Source organism: Sapajus apella, unplaced genomic scaffold (assembly GCF_009761245.1).
Source record: "Sapajus apella isolate SASKATOON/1434 unplaced genomic scaffold, GSC_monkey_1.0 scaffold79, whole genome shotgun sequence".
NCBI classification, from domain to species: Eukaryota; Metazoa; Chordata; class Mammalia; order Primates; family Cebidae; genus Sapajus; species Sapajus apella.
Window position 1 is genome coordinate 692,580 of NW_022437019.1, and position 20,708 is coordinate 713,287.

Consider the following 20,708-nt stretch of genomic DNA (forward strand, 5'->3'; position numbering starts at 1 on the left):
TGCTCATGTCACAGTCCCCTTCCCTCCCATCGGGATTCCAACAGAGCTGAGATGCTAATGCCCTTTGCTGTCTATATCTGATCCTCTTCAAAGAAGCAGCATGAATGTCCATGTGTGTCTGTGTGTGTGTGTGTGTGTGTGTGTGTGTAAACATACATGCACCCAAAACCACACATGCATATTTAACACATTAGACAAATCATTCATGGGTGGTGGGGGACATGTGGAATGGGAGTAGAAGATGGGGATAAAGGGTAAGAAATTGTTAAATAAAATCATAGGAGGCCATTGTTTTGGACTGAGCTCCTGTACTAGGCCCCAACAGATCAAACCAAGATGGAGTCATTTGTGCTAAGTGAGAAATTTAAGGAAGCAGGGAAATTCCCAAAACAGGCTAGTTTTTCTTAAAAACAGAAGGTTCACAACAACCAGTTGGAAAGGGCATGGTCGCTTGAGCTGGCATGATAAGAAAGTCCCCTGTGCTTTAACTCTTACAAGGAAAATAACCTGAAGTTACCTGATGTTAACCAACCCACTTTTTTGGATCATTCCATTTCCTTCTTCCTGCTCAAGCTACCTTACAATAACCAATTGTTTTGCTGCACCCAAGAGAGCTCCTTCTGTTTTTTAGATAGGAATGCCTGACTCATGAATCACTAACAAGAGTCAATTAGAACACTAAAACCAATTTGATACTATTTTGTTTTATGACAAAATGCGCACAGTTATACACACACAGAACAGAGATGGATCTTGCACAGACCAATGAAGATAATGTGTCATGAACTCAGGAGTGTGATTAATTCAACCCTCTGTACCTGACATCTAAAGAAAGCAAAAAGAAGAATATTCCGCTAGCACTCAGCACACAAGACCCCAGGGAGAAATCTGGCCCTGCCATTAATTAGAGCGAGACATATTCATTCATTCATTCATTCCTTCCTTCCTTCCTTCCTTCCTTCCTTCCTTCCTTCCTTCCTTCCTTCCTTCCTTCAGGTAGCTTCAAGAGCCAGGCATTGTACTGGGGTGGGCAGAGGTTGGAGCACTCTTTCCTCATAGCACTCTGCATTCTGCAGGCCCAAAGACAAGTCCACGGAGGGTGACAACACAGGTGCTATAATGGAGCAGGCACAAGCTGCTCCTAGGACCACAAGAGACTTGGGGAGGAGGATTAGAGAAGGCTTCCCAGGAGAGTGACATTTAACTTGACTTCTCAGAGTTAGGTAGGATTTAGTTAGGCTAAGAGCAGAGGTGATGCATTCAGGCAGTAAGAATGGTATTCAGCACATTGAGAAGAGAGTGCTGCACAAGTGAGGACCTGAAAGAACTGCAGTGGAGCGGAAGCGCAGAGAGTACGGGCGGGAAAGACTGAAGCTGAAAGCATTAACTCTGTGAAGTCAGGGGAGTATGCCTTGCTCTGTGAGCTTCCCTACGTTTCTACATTCAAAGTCCCCTGTTATGCAGGAGACAGTAACACAAAATGATTGGTGCCATGATATCAGTGTGCATACATGGTTATGAATATACAGACAAGGAAGTCCCTAATTCTGCCTGAGGGCAGAGGGGAGGGAAGAGGGAATGGAATTGAGAAAACCTCAGAAAGGAAGTGTTAGCTGAGCTGAACTCAAAACGAGTTTAGGATTCTATCTGCAGAGAAAGATGAGAAATTGGAAGAGCATTCCAAGCAAAAGACACCGCATTAAGCAAAAGCAGAAGTCTCCTGACCAACGTCTAAGTTGTGAATAAAAATATCAAAACCTGGCTAAGCACAGTAGTTCACGCCTATAATCCCAGCACTTTGGGAGGTGGAGGTAGGCAGATCACTTAAGGCCAGAAGTTCGAGACCAGCCTGGCTAACACGGTGAAACGTTGTCTCTACCAAAAAATACAAAAATTAGCAGGGAGCAGTGGCTGGCACCTGTAATCTCAGCTGCTTGGGAGGCTGAGGCACCAGAAGCGCTTGAACCTGGGAAGTGGAGGTTGCAGTAAGTCGAGATGGCACCACTGCACTCCAGCCTGGGCAACAGAGTGAGACCCCATTTCAAAAAAATAATAAAATCAGAACCCTCAAACCCTGCATGACTAATAGAGTACCTTGGTAACCCCCTGCCCAGGTTTAGCCAATTGACTCAAATAGCTTTTTTTTAAAAAAAAGATGATTCTGGGAATTCCCTATGTCCATGATTCAGATACAGCCAACACCTTTTTCTCCTGAGAATTAGGAGTCATCTTTACCCATTTTAAGACTGCTAAGCAGAGTAGCAAACAACGACTCTCCTTTTTCTTGAGGAATGAAACATAAAAACAAAAACCCTCTCTTAAGAGGGGAAAAACCATCTCCCTCCCTCCGGGTCTGGAGCAATATTAAATTTTATCAGTTACTCAGCAGCCAGCAAAGCACAGAAGGAAGCCAATGTGAAACGCCTTTCAAAGTAACTGGAGTTGACAACTAAACTTGCTCAGTGAGGGGGAGAAAATGAGTTAATAGAGGAAGAAGTCAGGCCTTTCATCCTTCACCTGAGCTGGTCCTTTTCATATGCTAAGAGGCTAGGAGCAAGCTGGGTGAAGGTATTCGACACTATCATTAAAAAAAATCAACACCAGGCTAAGGCAGACATCTCCCCCTGAGTCCTATCAAGACACCCAGGGTTACAAAAAATAAGGTTGGCCTGCTGCACTGGGCTGTAATTACCCAAACAAAGACAATCTATTGAAGACAAGCATCCTCTCCCATCCCCCAAACACACAACACTCCCCAAATGGAAGCTTGGCATCCAGCACCATAACTGCTAAATTTCCACATGTGGTTCTATCCTGGGCAACGGTTCCAGTAGGTGGACATAGTCTCTATGCTTGGGGTGGGACGATGGGTTGTTCTATGACGCCAAGTAAAAGCCAGTAAAAAATGGCTATGCTGTTGTCAGCTGAGAAGGTCGAAACCACCAGGAGAAAATTATAGAACATATGCTCTGGGGGCCTTATTCGTTTTCATCTAAATGTTCAATTTTGAGAAGTTGGTGTCTGTAGAAAGCAAACAGCACATTCTATGGTCTGGATTTTCAAGACGGATCTTTGTATATTTCATGTCCCTTCTATCCCATGAAAATGAATGTATGAGTACAAATTAATGTGTTTGAAATATTGCCACTTTATGGTTTATTAAATGTGTATTGGAAGATGCTAGATTTTATAGACTGAAGAGGGCTCTTAAATTCAGAAGGTAAAGAACTGAGAATGAACCCAGCTATTCCCCTATTTCCAGTGAATACTAAAGGAAAAAAAATAGGTCACATTAGAGCAGTGGTTTCTGGGCATGGTCTCTAGGCTGGCAGCATCAACAGTACCTGGGAACTTGTTAGGAAAATAAGTTACCGGACCCTTGGACCCCACCATCCAGAATAATGATCAGAAACGTGTTTTAACAGCTCCTCCAGGTTATTAGGGGCGCCTGCTCAGGTCTGAGACCTTCTGCACTAGAACCGTGGCTCTTCACACAAGCTTACAGTTAGCATCGCCTGGTCATCATCACCTTCTCATTGAAATGCCCCCACAAACCCCAGACCAATTCAATTGGAATACTTGGGACAGGGGTCTAGGTACTGCTGCTTTTGATGCAGGATTTTTCTTCTCAGTCACTTTGCAAGCCGGGGACCCCAAGCCAGTACACCCTGTCCAAGACTCTCTCAGCCCATCCACCTATGTTATAGCTTGTACCCAGGTTCAGTGATTCCTGATCTCTTATGCCACAACCAAGAAGAACGAGGATATGTGGGGCACTGAAGGGTGAGCAGGGCATAGAATAATTTTCCTGAGCAATGAAAACAGCTTTCAGCAGAGAGGGGACAAGTGGGGACTGGAGGGGGAGCACTGGTTCCCCTACCCCAAGGAGGGAAAGTTGCCCCCCCACCCCTCCCCACACCTTGTGTGGCTGGTCAGGGGTCTTTTATGGACTCTGAATGGGGAGTGCTAATTGGTTTGTGAGTATGCAAAAAAAGGTTAAAGCGAAGACACCACTCAAAATAGGGCATGACAGTGCAAAAAACCAGTTAGGAAAAGGTAAGTATACGTAAAATAAGTGAAGGGTGGGGATCAATCAGAGGAAACTGTGCCAAATGCTAAGACAAGTTCTCAATCGGGTTTGAGGATTTAACATATAGCTTGGCTTTCAGGTTTGAAACTGGAGATGGAGTTTCACTGGGGACCCGCCCATATCTGCCTATGCATTTCGCTGCCTCCTGCTGTTTTCACTTTTAGAAAGCTCCCCAGGTGGTTTGTAATCTCGGCACTCTGGGAGGCCAAGGCAGGAGGATCACTTGAGGCCAGGGGTTTAGGACTAGCCTGGGCAATATAGTGAGGCCCCTATCTCTATAAAAAATAAACAAATAAATTAGCCAAGTGTGGTGGCTAGTATCTATAGTCCTAGCTATTTTGAGAACCGCTATATACTATGATATGAAAAATTGAGATAAGGTACTTTTGGACTCTGGTTTTCATTTTAGCTCAAAGTAATCATGGCTACTAAATGCCTCTTATTCATTGAGGAAACTTTTGAGAAGAGAAGAGATTTCCATCTTCATGAACCGGAGAGGTGAGATGTGAAGCTCACCAAAAGCATCAAAATTTATACCACATTCAGTGGTGATAACAGTGTTTAATAACTCATCCAGCAAAGACAGTTGCTCACCCAGAGAAAGGGCTGGGTTAGTCCCCACAGTCAGAATTCATTATAAAAGCACTGCACTCAGAGGTGGGAAAGAGTGACACACACCTCCCACACACCTCAAGTCCAGATGCCACAATCCCCCACGGGGAGCTCAGAGCCTCCCACTCACTTCTTGGCTTTGAAGCCCCAAGTACTGAGGGTATGTGAGACAGCAGCCTCTTCTCACCAGTGTCTGATGTCAGAGAATGTGCAAAATGATGACAGCCTGTCAGGGTAGAGCTCCTGGGGGCCACTCCCCTGGGATGGACAGAGCCTCAGCATCCTGCTTTACAAACAACTGTGAACTGGGGCCATCTCTGTACCAACCCTGGAACTTGACAATTTGCACATTATAACTGGGTCCCTCAAACTGGGGTACACTGGTGTATTCCCAAGGATCCATATTTTTTCCCATTAAAAGGGATCTGAACATTATTAAAATGTAAAAAACATTGCAGATTGGCTTTTCAACAGAAAGAGGCAAATTTTGTTTTTTTAGAGAGAATCAGGGTCTGCTCTGTCACCTGGGCTGAAGTGCAGTGGCAAGATCATGGCTCATGGAAACCTCGAACTCCTGGCCTCAAGAAGCCGCCCACCTCAGCCTCTCCAGCAGCTAGGACTATGGGTACATGCCACCACACCCGGCTAACTTGTTTTCTTTTTTTTTTTTTTTTGTGGACAGAGGATGTCCTCTGTCCACGCTGGTCTGAAACTCCTGGCCTCAAGTAATCCTCCTCCCTGGGCCACCCAAATTGCTGGGATCACAGGCACAATCACCCTTCCTGATTGAGGCAACATTCTGTAGGATGTCACCACAGAAATGATGGGCAAACCCTCATGTTTCTATACTATGAGTAAGACTGAAATCTCCCTTTAAAAAAGAAAATTTTGAAGATTAAATAGTTGAGACTGGAACCAGCTCAACAGCTGGCTACTGAATGTGCTTATAGAAACATCATCATCTCTAACCTCCTCACCTGAATGAATCCTGAATATCTAAGCTCTTGGATATTATACTCTCTTTCCATTAAATAATGTGGGAATAGAAAAAGAAAGAGAAGACAAAGACCTTGCCTTTGTATCCCCTATGCCTGTGATTACACAGAGTCTGAATTAGACTGACCTGGGTTTGAATTTTGACCCTGATATTTATTTGCTCTATTTATTTGGCCTTGAATGCTAATGAAGTCTATGAATTTCAGGCTTTTCATCTCTAAAATGGGAATAATAAGCCTTAGTATCTAAGATCAGGGTGAACAGAGAGAAAGTGGAGATTGCATTTAGCACAGTGCCTAGCAAACAACAAAATAAGTAGAGCTATAGGCTGGATGTGGTGGCTTACGCCTGTAATTCCAGAACTTTGGGAGGCCAAGGCGGGCGGATCACAAGATCAGAAGTTTGAGACCAGCCTGACCAACATGGTGAAACCCTGTCTCTACTAAAAATACAAAAAATTAGCCAGGCATGGTGGCGCGCCTGAAATCCCAGCTACTCAGGAGGCTTAAGCAGGAGAATCGCTTGAACTCAGGAGGCAGAGGTTGCTGTAAGCCGAGATCACACCACTGCACTCTAGCCTCAGTGACAGAGCGAGACTCCATCTCAAAAAAATAAAATAAAGTAGAGCTATGATCATTGATTATTTGCCACTGAACACTAGCTGATGTTTCACTCCTTTGTGTAGGCTTCCTTGACAAAAATGTCCCCCCTCCCACACATGCACATATCCTTTGTAGCTCTTGTACCCCAAATATGCATCTAGATTTTAGCCATTATATATTAGGGACAGGTTTTCTTGTTCCCAGTGCCCAGCACACACTGGGTATATCATATGTATTAATACCTCTGCATGAATGAATGAATGAAGAAAGCTAATGCATTATTACATAGTGGTAAGACAAGAAGTGGCTTAATTGGGATGGTAAAAGTAGAAAGAGACAGGAGAGACAGCACGCAAGCAAACTGATCATAATGGTTGACTATGGATCTGACCAGTAAAAGAATGTTGCTCTGCAGAGTTTTCGAATTACAGTCAATCTTAGACACAGTTCATTCAGAAAGCTCTTCTCTGAGGATGTTCTAGGAAGGAGGGAGAAAGGGGCAATGCTCACACAAACACGTAGAAAAAATGTATTGGTTGTTTGGGTCTATGTAGTACTCTGAAGCCAGTCCCATCTAAGGACTGAGAGCATCCTGGACATTACTTAAGGACAAAGAGGAGCTGCCAGAGGAACCTGGGTCAAATCAATAACCCTCCTTCCCTCTTCCAATGCTTAAGACTTCTAGGCCTGTGTCTAATTGCTACCTCTCAGGCTCCATCTGGCTTATCTTCTGCAGATTCAGCTCTTTGGAAGCCCTCCACTTACTCCCACTGAGACTTTCCTTTGGTTTCTATCCCCGCCTAATCTCTGAATGACGTCTACAAAACACATAATGACTTCACGGCCGCAGGCATCTCCCCGCCAGCATCCCACTCCACGCCCTATCTCTGGAATCTGGGTGCAGGCAATCTACCCATCCAGGAGGACACTTAATCATTTTTGCCATTTCAGAAGGTAACTGGAGAAAAAAAAACCCAAGTAAATCAGCTAAGAAAGCAGACACGAGTTTTCTTGGCCATCGAGGCATAGGAAACTCCTCCTCCCACCCCTGCAAACCAGGGCGTGAGTACATGGACAAGCCATCTAAAAAGGCTGCAATAATGTCTATACCCACATTCTGAGAAAGCCTGGACAATAAGACGCATGGTGACAAAATGCTACACGATTAACTCCAATCCCCTAGCTATCCTTCACAACCATGGGGGTTAGTCACAGGAAAAGTAGGCCTGCAGAGCAAGCCATTGACTTTTATCTTTAGACTCCAGCTGCTATCCATCAGCATCAATATTTTACAATTTAATCAACTCAGCCTTGTCGGAGTCTAAGATATCTACAGCATCAGGAGGACTCACCGCATCCTGATAGCTAAGGACCTCCAGGATGCTGTTGAGCAATTCAACGCAGTACTTCTTCTCCAGGACCTGGTGCTGCATCTCATCCTTCTGCTCCAGCAGCTCCTTCAGCTCTTTGGTGATGACAGGAAGCAGAATGTCCCGGCATTCTGGAATAAAGACAGTTCAGAGGCATGTAGAATTCCTCATTTTTTAGTTTCTTTTCTTCCATATATGCATATAATTTTTCATTAAATAGTTAATGAAGACATTCTCCTTGTAAAAAATAAAAATATTAAAGATTAGGTTAAGATTTCTTGAGAACATCGTTCACAATTCTAGTCCCTTTTCTAACCCTTCCTACCCAGAGGCAACCAGTTATTTTATTCAGTATATTGTAATATATTCTATAAATCTTATATATACACATACATATAAAAATGTGCCATACGAAATATCTAATGTTAATTTAATTTTGCATTTCATTTAAGGAAGTCATATCATATTGTGATTATAAACTTCCAAGATCCTTTTATATGATTTTACTTGTGTGTTTATCAGTATAAAACATATAGTGTTATTTTTGCTTTGTTTCCATTTTATACCAGGGGACCAATATATATATATTACTCTGAACCTTGATTTTTTTTTTCAGTCACTAATATTTCTTGGGGCACTTTATTATTACATTTAGGGACCAGCTTATTTTCTAACCATTTTATAGTACTCTCTATTATGGATGTATGTGTCTATTCAGCCATACCTGTACTACTGGACAGTTTTCACTGGTACAGACAGTACAGAATGAAAAACTTTTACTTGCATCCTTGTGCACACTGCTTTCATTTGCCAGCCTGGCCAACATGGTGAAACTCCATCTCTATTAAAAATACAAAAAGTAACTGGGTGTGGTGGTGTGCGCCTCTAATCCCAGCTACTTGGGAGGCTGAGGCAGGAGAAGCACTTGAACCCATGAAGTGGAGGTTTCAGTGAGCTGAGATGGCGCCACTGCACTCCAGCCTGGGTAACAGAGTGAGACTTTGTCTCAAAAAAAAGAGAAGTAAATTAAAACTTTTGCAGAGAATGGTATGTCTCTTGACATTGTTGTTTCAGGGAAATTTCTGGAAGGTTCTGAAGCCCTTTGCAGCTTTGTCTCCATATTTCCCTTGAAAACAGAAAATCTTGAGGAATAAAAAAAAAAAAAAAAATCCAATAATGTGTCAAGATGTCCCCACTCAGTTGCTGCTTGAGCTGCAATATGAATCATACATACCAGGATTTCATTTTAATTCAATCCAACAAATAGATGTTGGACATAGTTAAAGCAGAAGATACTCTCTTTATGGAGATACAGAGATAAGATGTGGTTCTTGCCCATTAGGTACTTAAAAACTGACAGAGGTGATTACAGAAGAAAAAAAAAAGGCAAAAACCAATGAGCAATGGCAAAAATTAGAATAAAACAAAGGTTGGAAGCGGTAGAGGACATCTCTTATTCTGTCAGCTCAAGAGTTACACCCACTCCTTCTGGCACAGCACTCTGACTGTACACGGGGGAGCCATACTGCCATGGGCTATAATCATGAGAAGCTGTTATAAGGCTCCTTTCCTTCCCTTGGAGAAGGGCTGGACACCTGACCCCAATTAGGATGGCCTCCTGAAATCTGAATCTTGAGGGAACTTTCATAATAGTAACTGCCAATGTTACTAATACACGGTATATTGAGTTCTTACAATATGCTAGGCACCGTTGCAAGTGTCTTGCATGAATCATCTCAGTAAATTCTCCAAGTGACTAAGGGAGGTAGATTCTATTATTTTACCATTTTGCTGCTGAGGAAACAAAGGGACTTGTCATGTGTACACGGCAAGTAAGTGGTAAATCCAGCCCGACTGCAGAGACTGTGCTCTTAAGCACTACATGAAATGTGCAGTCTCAGCTGGGTATGGTGGCTCACACCTGTAATCTCAGCACTTTGGGAGGCCGAGGCAGGTGGATCACTTGAGGTCAGGAGTTTGAGACCAGACTGGCCAAAATGGTGAAAGCCCATGTCTACTGGAAAAAAAAAAAAAAAAAGCAAAAACTAGCTGGTGGTGGGCACCAGCTACTGGAGAGGCTGAGGTAGGAGAATAGTTTAAACCAGAGAGGAGGAAATTACAGTGAGCTGAGATCACACCACTGCACTCCAGCCTGAGCAACTGAGCAAGACTCCATCTCAAAAAGAAAAAGAAAAAAGAAATGTGCAGTTTCTTGGGCTCTGCTGTTATCACAGAAGTACCCCAAGGAGGCTGCCCAGGGGTGCATGCTGAATCCCCTCTCCCTCCAAGATTCTGATGCTCTCCTCTCTGATGACTAGTTCCCCAGCATTTCCTCTGATTCTATGGATTATTCCCTTTCTTCTAAATACATTTGTTTTTACTTAAATTTACCAGACTAATCGTTGGGACTCTTCAGTTTCAAGGAACAGACTCTTTCTTTCTTGAAACTGAAGAGCCCCAACTAATAGTCACAAAACACCCTGAGGGCTTCAGAAGCCCTCTCATGAGCTCTGGTTTGAAGCTTCACAGAAGACTTTATGGGATCTAACAGAATATGTTCTCTCAGAGCCCAATCTCAGCTTTTAATTAAATTCCAATAAGTGTAATTAATATCTATTCATCCCACTAAAAAGTAAGCTCTATGAGAGCTGAACTAAAATTCAAGTGCCTGGTATTGTACCTGGATCATAGAAGTGAGTCAGTCAATCTTGGCTGCATGAATGGAGGAGGCAGCATTTGAGATAGTCCCTGACCAGTGGATAATATTGCAACAGGAAGAGTGAGGATTTAGAGAACACTGGGTGATTCAGAGAACATAAATATAGGGTTACTTGTACATTCTCTTGGAAGTAGAATAATGCAAGATAACACTTAACTGTTCTTAATTGCAATGGAAGTGTCAGTACTATGGAAACAGGAAATTATAGACGTCAAGAATGTTGATTCTGCTTTGCTGAAAATCGTAGATAAAATAGTTGGCCATGGCCTTTATGACACTTATGAGAAATGCAACTGAAGATATTGTTGGGACTGGGCATGGTAGCTCACATCTATAATCCCAGCACTTTGGGAGGCTGAGGAAGCAGGATAACTTGAGCCCAGGAGTTCAAGACCAGCTTGGGCAACATAGGAAGACCCAATCTCTGCAAAAAATCTAAAAACTAGCTGGGCATAGTGATGCATGCCTGTAGTCCCAACTACTCAGGAGGCTGAAGTGGGAAGATCACTTGAGCCCAGGAAGTAAGGGCTGCAGTGAGCCATGATCACACCACTGCACGCCAGCCTGAGCGACAGTGAGACTTTGTCTCAAAAGAAAAAAAAAGAAAAAAGAAAAAAACTTGTTGACCTAAGGAATTTGAGAGTACAAGACATTGATTAGCAACTACCCTTTGTTTAGAAAGATTAGGGGGAAAGTTGGAAAAAATATATCAATTAACCTATTACTTTATCAATTACCCTATTACTTAAATATTTAGTCCATATCTTGCCATCACAAAGTTTTTCATCCAGAAGTATTTATTAAGCAGGGCAAAAAAAAAATATCTTACAATGTTCATTAAAAAGTTTATTTTAAAGTTATCTTCTCTCTTTTTTTTTTTCTTTTGCCTGGCTAAAAGTTATCTTCAAAAGGACTTAAACTTGTAACTTTGCAATGTGTTGTTTGCTAGAGAGAAATTAAGTGTTGGAATGCTTGCTGTAGAAAAACTAGGTGAGTTCATCTGAAGTGGTAAATGCTTTGTCATTGGAAGATGAATAACTTCCCTAACTTAATGATACTTAACTTCCCAATTATGCCTTCACTGATGTTGTGATAATTAAATCCAGCCAGAAGATAAAAATTGTGTATTATCTTATTAAGTTAGATAAAGGTGGTAAAGTCTTCCTCTTTGAAAAGTAGAATCAAAGATTCTTGAAAAGGAGATTTAAATTGCAACAGAAAGTCTTGTTTTTCCACAGTTCTCCAGGCAAAAGGGAGTTACCAAAAGCTGTGCCTTCAGGAAATCTGTGTCACTGCAGTGAAGATGCCATGATGACGACAATCCAGGTGATGACAATGAGTGTAAGAGTGTGGGGGTTGTCCCCTAGATTCCTAGCTTCTGACATAATGTATTTGGATTCTGTTGAAGCTAAAGATTTGATAAGCCCTTGAAGCAAGGTAGTAAGAAACAAATCAAAAGTGTTCAATTGCCTTGAGCTTAAAGTGCAAGAAGACTATGTTTTAAGGCTTAAAATAGCTTTCTGTGACTCAAGATTAAAAATTATTTAAAACTCTCCCCATCTGTAAAATGAGATCAGTAGGACCTACAGGAAGGAGCCATGAAAAGGCAGATCAAGAGCTAACCCATTCATGCATTTAATTAACTCATTCATTCCATCAGTCAGTCATTCTACACACTTATTGAAGGCTTACTATGTGCCAGTCACTATTCTGGGGTGGAATGGAATGACCAGGGGTTAACTACCCATCACTGCACAGAGCCAACAGAAGTAAGAAGCAGACTTGAGTAGACAGGAATAACACTTATTCTTAAGAGTAGCAACTTATTAGGAGTGATCATAAAACAGAGCTATAGAACAACTGAGGTCAGGTTTTTCCTTAAAACGTCATTCTGTTAGCACTGTAGTTGAGATACCTCATATAAATCCCATTACTAAGATATGAATCCAAGGGAAAAAGCCACTTGGGAGATTTTAGATATGAAAGATGTCCTTGGGGAGTCACTGGTATTTAAATCCTACTTAAAATTGAAATAAACTAGTAGATTTTTTCATGGAAAAGTCTGATAGTGAATTATCCATCCCTAGAAGTATTCAAGTAGTGGGTTGCTGTCTATGGATAGGCACGAGGAAGAGGTAAAGTATCATATGAAGGGTTGAACTGAATGATTGTTAAGGCCACATCCAAAATTCCAGGATTCTATAAAACATAGCTTCCGAGCAAGTCGCAGGAGGAAGGATATATTTGCTAGGTGGAAAGACAGTGGACTTGTTTGCCTTGCTCACAAAGTACTGAGGCTGTGGGAGCTGCAGACCAGGCCCCAGGAGAAGCAATGGTTTATCAACCTGAAAGGTAGCAGCTTTACAGATTCTCAAAACCAGCATCCCCGTAAGATGAAGGTTCATGGTTTGGAGAGTCAGCAAGATTTTTGCTGAAGATGCCATTCATAACATGGCCCGTTTTTCAGAAGGTACTTTGTCTTCTCTTTAACCATGCATTCTCAGAAATGTCTGGCTCCTCTGTTTGCAGATGAAATAATTTTTCTCATTTGTAATTGGAGCTATGAAATTTTATTAGTCTGTAAAGCTTTAGGAAGCAGCATTTCTAAATTGCTGCTTGACTGTCAAGCCAACAAACACAAATGGTTTTGAAGATAAATAGTGCAAACCCTGAAATCAATCTTCATAGGCAGAGGTAATGAATGTCAGAGACCTGCACACCCAGGCTGGGTTCCTGCCTTAGGTATCCAATGTCTGACAAAGACTGGGAGACTTGCCACCAAGTGACAAGTCCAAATTATAATTCAGACCAGCCATGGAGGAATCTGCAGAGCTTTCAACTCCTTCAGTTTTAAGCAAAAGGGTTTTCTTTGTCCAAGTGACTGCAGAGAAAAAAATGCAGTATTTCTGGGTTTTCGGTCCTCCGTTAAGAAAGTTTTGTCATGTGGTGGTCAGTGCTACCTACCTGAATGCATAGCCCTCTTGAAGTGTGGTGTGCTTTTGCAATTATTTGGTGTCTCAGGGACACTTCAAATAAGAGGATCCTTTTCTTCACCTGCTCCTCCCCAATATCAGCCCCAGTGGAAACTAAATGGAAATTCTTTGTCACTTTGGAAAACCACTTTGAAGTGCATCCAGCCAAAATCACATCTGTCACCGTAGTCGCAATCCAGCTCCAGCAGGAAACACTCCCAAAAATTATATCTGAATTGACCCTCTTCCCCACAAGTCTGTTGTTTCTCCTTTGCTGTCTCTCAAGAGTGAGGATACCCCAGTCACACAGTCAACCAAGCAAAGAAATCACCTTTGAGTTCTTCTTCTCTTTACACCAGCAACAAATCCATCATGAAGTTATGTCCACTCTACCATCAAGCCAACTTCCTCCATGTTCTGTGTCAAGTCTCCTAACTGCCCTCCCTGCTCCCTGCACAGGAGTCCATTGTGGTCAGGAAATTCTTCATTAACTTCCTATGGCCCTCAGGATGACTTTTCTGAACCCTCTGGTATGGCTGGAGGTCATTTGTGAGCTTAACTCATCGTGAACACTCATCACTTGCCAATCCTCCACCTCCCTCTCTCTGTTTCAACCACAAATTCTCTCCTTCTCCTGAATTTTTGCATGTTACTTTCTTTACCTGGAATGCTCTTGTCCTGCCCATCTTCTCCTGACTCTTTCTTGCCTTCTAGCTCTTAATTTAGATGTCAAATCCTCTAGGACAATTTTCCTGACACCCGAACTCTGCCTTGGGTCACTCTCCTTCATTCCTATAGCACCCATAATATATTTCAATATATTTCCATCTAACCATTTATCACGTGATATGGCCATTGTCTAAGTAACAGGAAAACCAGTAAGATTATTGGGGTTGTTCCATAAATGAAAGTAAGGCCCAAGCTTAGGACAAAAGTCACTAATTATGCCACATTCAAACTTCAAATTGTCTCCAGTAGTTGGGGTACACCATCATCCCTCTAGGTTTTTTGAGACAGACTAGTTCAGGACCAGCCCTACACCAAACCACATGCACTCACCCAGAACTGAGAGAAAGTCAGCTGTGGCCATTGGATATAATGCAATGTCCATGGAGAGATGCCATTACCCCTTCCATCCTTGAAACTGATGTTGAGAGAAGGAGAACCCAAAGAGTCACTTATAAAACATAAGAAGACAAGATGGACCCTATTTCCCTGCTAGGGAAATGTTTGCCAATCTGTGAACCCAGATACATCTTGGTCCCACCATCAGAATGCAGATTTTAGGACATTCTGGAATGTGGTGCACTGTAGTTTCCCAGCTTCCTTCTTACTGTTGGGGAAGATTAAACACAAGCAATGCATCTGTGTCAAAGCTCAGTCATGTCCTCAGCATGAGTGCCCATGTTTCTAAGCCTGACTGTGGCAGTCTGCACTTGGAATCTCATTCTACTCATGGGTTAATCGACTCTTCAGACCTGTTCCATTTTTCACAGACTTTAAGGTGAAACTCATTCGGCTTTGGCCAAGTTCCTTTGACTGAAAGTCAAATTTCCCTCAGTTCAACTCTCTTGGAGACTGGCAACGGGGTGGGGCTATAGCTGTCACAGCTCACCCTGCCCTCCCCTTGTAATTGAAACCTAAAATTCTCCCAGGCAGTGCTGAGCAGTGTGAACCCAGCTCTGCTCTGCCAGGCTGCTTTCCTTCTGTTTGGTTTGGGAGCATTTGCAGTTGTTGAAAGCCACTTGGCTGGATCAACTAGACACAAAGAGAGACCTCCATAGACATGATTCTTGTCAGACAGCAATTTGTTCTCACAACCTCCCTCCTCCAAACAGCATATCATGAAGAAAATTAATTCCACCCACTGGGAAATCAATAATACCCACAAATTTCATATTCCAGATCAGGTTACAAGTCTTTTACAACTCCACCAGCATTTTTCCCCCAACGCATTCTTCAGCAGCTCCCCATGAGTCATTTGCCTCACCCCCCAAATGATTCAGAATCACCACCCGCAGCCCTCCGGCCAGCCTCCACCACCATCTATGTCTCTACTTTATGAACCCCTCAGGGGCAAAAATATGTCTCCCAGCTAAACAAACACATCCTATTTAGAGATGTTAGAACTCAGCAACGGTTAAAATTCTCTCCAGGTATCTTAGAAGGGAGAAAACATAGTTAGGCAGTAAATCCTTAAGGAAAAACATACTTCCAGAACTTTATACTAGATACCCATTGAAAGTCCAAACCAAGCTCTTGCTTTTACCATGTATGCTTTATATCGAACATAAAAAGTGATTTTGCACTAAACCTAATAAGCAAATGCCCTATAATAAGTTGGCTCATGCCACTTAGAAGCACAGAGACAGCAGGGAGGGTAGACTGACATGCAACAGCTGGAAGTGTTATTATGTATGTGTGTGTGTGTGTGTAGGAATGGGGTCTTGGTATGTTGCCCAGGCTGGTCTCAAATTCTTGGGCTCAAGCAATCCACACACCCTGGCCTCCCACAGTGAAGAACTTTGAACAGGATGGGAACACGTTTGTATCCAAAAGAAAGTCACACTGATTATGAATATAATTTGAAAGCTCTGATAGTCAACATGCAATATATTTGTATTCTTATACATGTATGTTTAAATATATATACATACATATGTATACATACATACATATCAATGAATACTCACTGTTCTCATGGATATTACATTCTAGTGGAGTGTCATAAACAATTAAATAAACAAGATAATAGTTGACTTAGGTTAGATATTCCAGAGGCAAACTCTATAATGAAGTTTGGGTGAAAAGGACTTATTAGGAGATGTTCCAGAAAAAAAATGGAAGGGGAGTAGGGAAGTGGAGGGAACAAGGCCAAGCTGAGTGTAAAAGTCAAGCCAACCTCACAAAGGTAACTTTTGAGCTCAATTCCACAAGGAGTTCTGGAGACAGTATAGATTCCAGGGGTGATGAACGTGGAATGTTCAGAACCAGGGGATGGACAGCATTTGGGGTGGTTCCAGTCTCTGGGAAAAGTAGGGTCCTGCAGCCCGAGGGCAGCCCCAGGAGGCAGGTGCTGGAGTTGCCCTGGGCAGGGCCCTGAGATCAGATGTTACAACAATGGGCACCAATAACTGTACCAGCAAGGCAATTAACCAAGTAACAGGAATGAAAGAGTCTAGGGGTTTGGGAAGACCAATTCATACAGTGCAGTCAAGGGAGGGCCTCGCTGAGCTAGACACACTTGAGCTGAGAACTGAAGGGGGTGAAGGGAGCTGCATGCACAGGTCTCAGGGAGGCGTACTCTCAGAGGAAGGGGCATGGAAAGGCGCTGGTGTGGAAATCTGCTGAACTTGGAGGAGTGGTATGGATGCAAGTGTGGCTGGATTGCAGGAAACAGGGGTTTAATGTGAGATGATAAATTTGGAGAAGCTGCCAGGACCAGGTCTTATCAGGCCCTGTGGCCCATGGTAAAAAGTTTGATTCCTGGGTAAAGATAAACAGTTTTTGTTTTTGTGTTTTTAATGGAGGGTGAAGGGGGTGCCTAGAGAGGAAGGTGGGAGAACACTGAGGAGGCTTTCTATAGAGGTAAAGAAGGGGTCTTGTATTTATTGTGCCCTCGCTGTCTACCACGCATTCGCTCTGTGAAGTATATCATTACATCTATTTTACGGATGAGGGAACTGAAGCTTAGAGAAGTTCAGTAACTTGCCTAAAATCACACAGCTAGTAAGCAGAGCTGAGCTAAACTCAGGAAATACGATTCCAGAGCCCATATTCATACCTACTAAGTTATGCTTCTTCCTTACTATAACAATGCAGGCGAGAGAAGATGAATGCTTGATTCATTTGCAGCAGTAGAGACAAGGGGACAAGTAGAGAGGGAAGTTGACGAACTTGGGTTATGTTTTGAAGGCAGAGTCGACATGGCCTGCTGATGAATCCATCATCATGTGCTGCATACATATTTAAGCATATGCATTCTGGAGCACTTGAGTGAGACAGCAATAGATTCATTTTAGGGTTTATCAAATTAGGGTGTAATCATGGAGACCATTTCCTGGCCTCAACTAGCAAGTAATGAAAGACTCCCATCAACATTTCTCCGATGGTGACAAATGGCCACTGAGATAGCCTATCATCACGCCTTCCAAAAGCTATTAGGACATGACTAGCGTATTCTGAAAAGTATTTGCACCTTTAGTTACCCCCACTGCACTTGCCTGCAGTTGCTAACTGGCCTCCTCAATGCTAGCTTGCTCATTAAATCCAGCTCCTTAGAAAGCACTTTTGGAAAAATAAAAAGCCAATCCAGCTCCTTAGAAAGTGCTTTCAGAAAAATAAAAATGTAGATATGGCCAATTGAATTGGGACCCAAAATTTGATTTGTTTCCTAATGCTTAGAACGATTACATTTGCACCAGATGAGTGCAGCTTGGCCTGTTGGAAGACTGTACACCCACCTCTTCATCCTGGTGATGAAAGGGGCAGCAAATTAAAAGCTTCTGGCTGACCAAGCTGCCTCTGTACTGGATAATTTTGACAATCTTTAAAGAAAGATTCCTAGCTAAGTCCTGGGCATGCACCTGCAGTCCCAGCTACTCAGGGCGCTGAGATGCATGGATTGCTTTAGTCCAGGAGTTTGAGGCCAGTCTGGGCAACATAGCAAGACCCTTACCTTAAAAAAATAACACACACACAGAGAGAGAGAGAGAGAGAGAGAGCGCAAGATTTTTAGATAAGTACTTCAAATACATGCAAGAGGAAAAGTTAGTCCAGTAATGTTGTGACTGTGAAGATCTGTGTCTCACGTCCTTTGACACCATTTCCAATTCAGTGATGTATGGAATTCACATTGATTTATAAGGGCTCAGGTGACCTATAAGATTGGCTAGCAGCCCCACCCCTCCAGGGCCACCATCCCTGACCCACTGCCTCTCATTTGCATCACACCATATAGAGTCCCTTATTCTGTCATTCCAGTCCCTCTGGAGACTTATAGAATTTCACTGGCTTCACGACTCCCAATCTCTACTTAACGAGGAATTCCTACACTTTTATCTCTTTATTAGCTAGTATCTGGTCACATACTCAAATAGAATCTTCTCAGCAGCCAGGGTCACTATGACATATATTTTAAAAGGGACAGATATTATTGGCATGAAGGGGAGTGGGAAAGTGGAATATTTATTGTGAGAGATATGCAATATACATTGAACTCCTGCTAGGTTCTAGGCACCATACTGGAAATTTATTTAATCCTTACCAAAACCTATTCAATAGATTGCATTGCCCCCATTTTACAGATGAGAAAATAGGAGCTCCATGCAGCTCATCCAGCTAGTGTATCTCCAACTGAGGCACAGCCCCAGCACAGACCTGTCTGACTCCAACATCAGTGTTATTCCAGCCCCACCCCTTTGGCTCATGAGAGCAGGGCAATTATTACCAATTTCTTAGATTCTGCTAGCATGAAGCAGCCACCCTTTGAGTTTGATAACTCCCTTAAGTTGGCTTTAAATAGATAATCCGAGACAATGATTGGTTGGTCTGTTTAATGATTGGTTGACATTTGTTGTGGTTTTATAGGTTACAGTCCCAGGGGAATGAAACAAGTCTCAGTCCTAGAACCTCAGAATTAAACAATAATGAGCATTAGTCAACTCAATGATTGAGTCTTTAGTCCAGCCATTCACTTCTTTTATTTCTTTATTCAACTATAGTTGGTTGAACTTCCCCATCACAATGCAGTTGGCTAGCAAAGAGCAATTGTGACTTGAAGCCATTCACTACCTTTTCCTACTTAGATAGTGAAAGCCCGGACTGACCTATCCAATCTCAATCAAGTCATGTCTCCTATAGTTCCTAGCACAATGCCTATTACCCAGTAGGATCTTAATAAGTATTAGACAAAAGAGTGAGCACTTGCTGAAGGCAAAGAAGGGGCCTGTACTTAGGGCAACTCATGGAGTCAGAACCCTGTAGAGTGTTGGGTTGGTCAATATTCGTTATTCTGTGCCATACTGGAGGAAACCAGGTAGTAGCAGCTGGGGGTGGGGTGGGAGGAGCAGAAAGAGAACTGTATGTGTGTTTCTTTACCTTCACCACCTTCCCTGAGCCATTTTACCTAATCATAGAGGAAGCCATGGCATAGCGAGTAGAGCTTTGAGTTAAAGGCTGAAAGACCCAAGTTCGAATCCCAGCCTGACTACTACCATGCTGTGTGTAACCTTGGATGAGCCACTTCATTTCTCTCCCTCCAAAAATGGAGATGAAAATGAGTCTTTCATAAGAAGATCAAAATAAAACATGATACAAATCCAGTTGCAGTTATTAAGTGCAATGAGACATTGGGATCCAATGCTACGCAGAAGTTTCTCAGTCTAAAGTAGAGTGTGTTGAAGTTTCAGTTTCCTTCTACTGTTGCTAACTTATAAACTCTACAAATGCCTGGTCCAGGCAGGCTGGAATGAAACGGACTTAAAGCTATTATGTGCATCATTCAAACAAACTACACTTTTGTCTGAATACCAAACTCAGAGAATTGAGTTCTAAGAAGTGGGTATGAATTGAAATAATTGGGATATATGCCTCAGATTTCCATTTTCCCTTCTGTATGTGGACAGACTAATGGAGGGCTCAGGCAAGCATTCTCTGAATGTCCTTTTTTTTATTTCTGTTTGCAACTTAGAATAATAATACCTCTTACTGACAATCCTCAAGCCGCACATGAACAATCCTATATTGCCGCCATCACAAAACTTACAAATACCAAAAAGAACAAAAGCCAACAGCAATGTTTTGGATCAATATGAGCAGCTAACATTCCATTTCTGGGAAAAGCGTGCATTAAAAGCCTCTTGTTTACATTTTAAGGCTAACAGAGGGGCCCTTCATTTCAGAGAATTAAATGAGAAAATTATCCTGGATTCAAACATTAGCAAAATGGAATGGCTGTGTGATTGTTTCCAGTCATCATCTGATTCTCCTCTTCCCTCACCTTCCCCATATCAGCTCCGAAGAAGAAGAGGCTGGGGCCCCTCTCATTTATAGTGCCGCACATTTAAAACCTAGTGTGGTTTATTACAAAAGGAAAACCGAGAAGTATACTATATTTCAAACAAGCCGAAGAACTGGAAGCACACTTCAAAGAGGAAAGAAAAAAAAACACAGCCATTTTTCTCCCTGTAAATAAAAATGGAAATGGGAAGAATGTATCCTCTGGCCTGGTTTTCTTTCCTAGCACTCAGCTAAGAAGGTAGACAGATGAGACAGACTTGAGGGGCAGGGGCTCTTGCCTGCTTTATTTCTCTACTTGCGTAAAAGAGCCAAGGGGAGCCCTTCCCT

General features: G+C 42.5%; 1 protein-coding gene across 2 annotated transcripts in view; it reads right to left on the minus strand.

Annotated features, from left to right (window-relative positions):
- DOCK2 (dedicator of cytokinesis 2) overlaps positions 1-20,708 on the minus strand; it is a 443,384-nt gene that overhangs the window by 265,229 nt on the left and 157,447 nt on the right. For both annotated transcript variants that reach the window (XM_032252751.1, XM_032252750.1), the window contains exon 26: positions 7,653-7,801. In XM_032252751.1, coding sequence (XP_032108642.1) covers positions 7,653-7,801 — 149 coding nt within the window. The remainder of the gene's footprint in view (positions 1-7,652; positions 7,802-20,708) is intronic.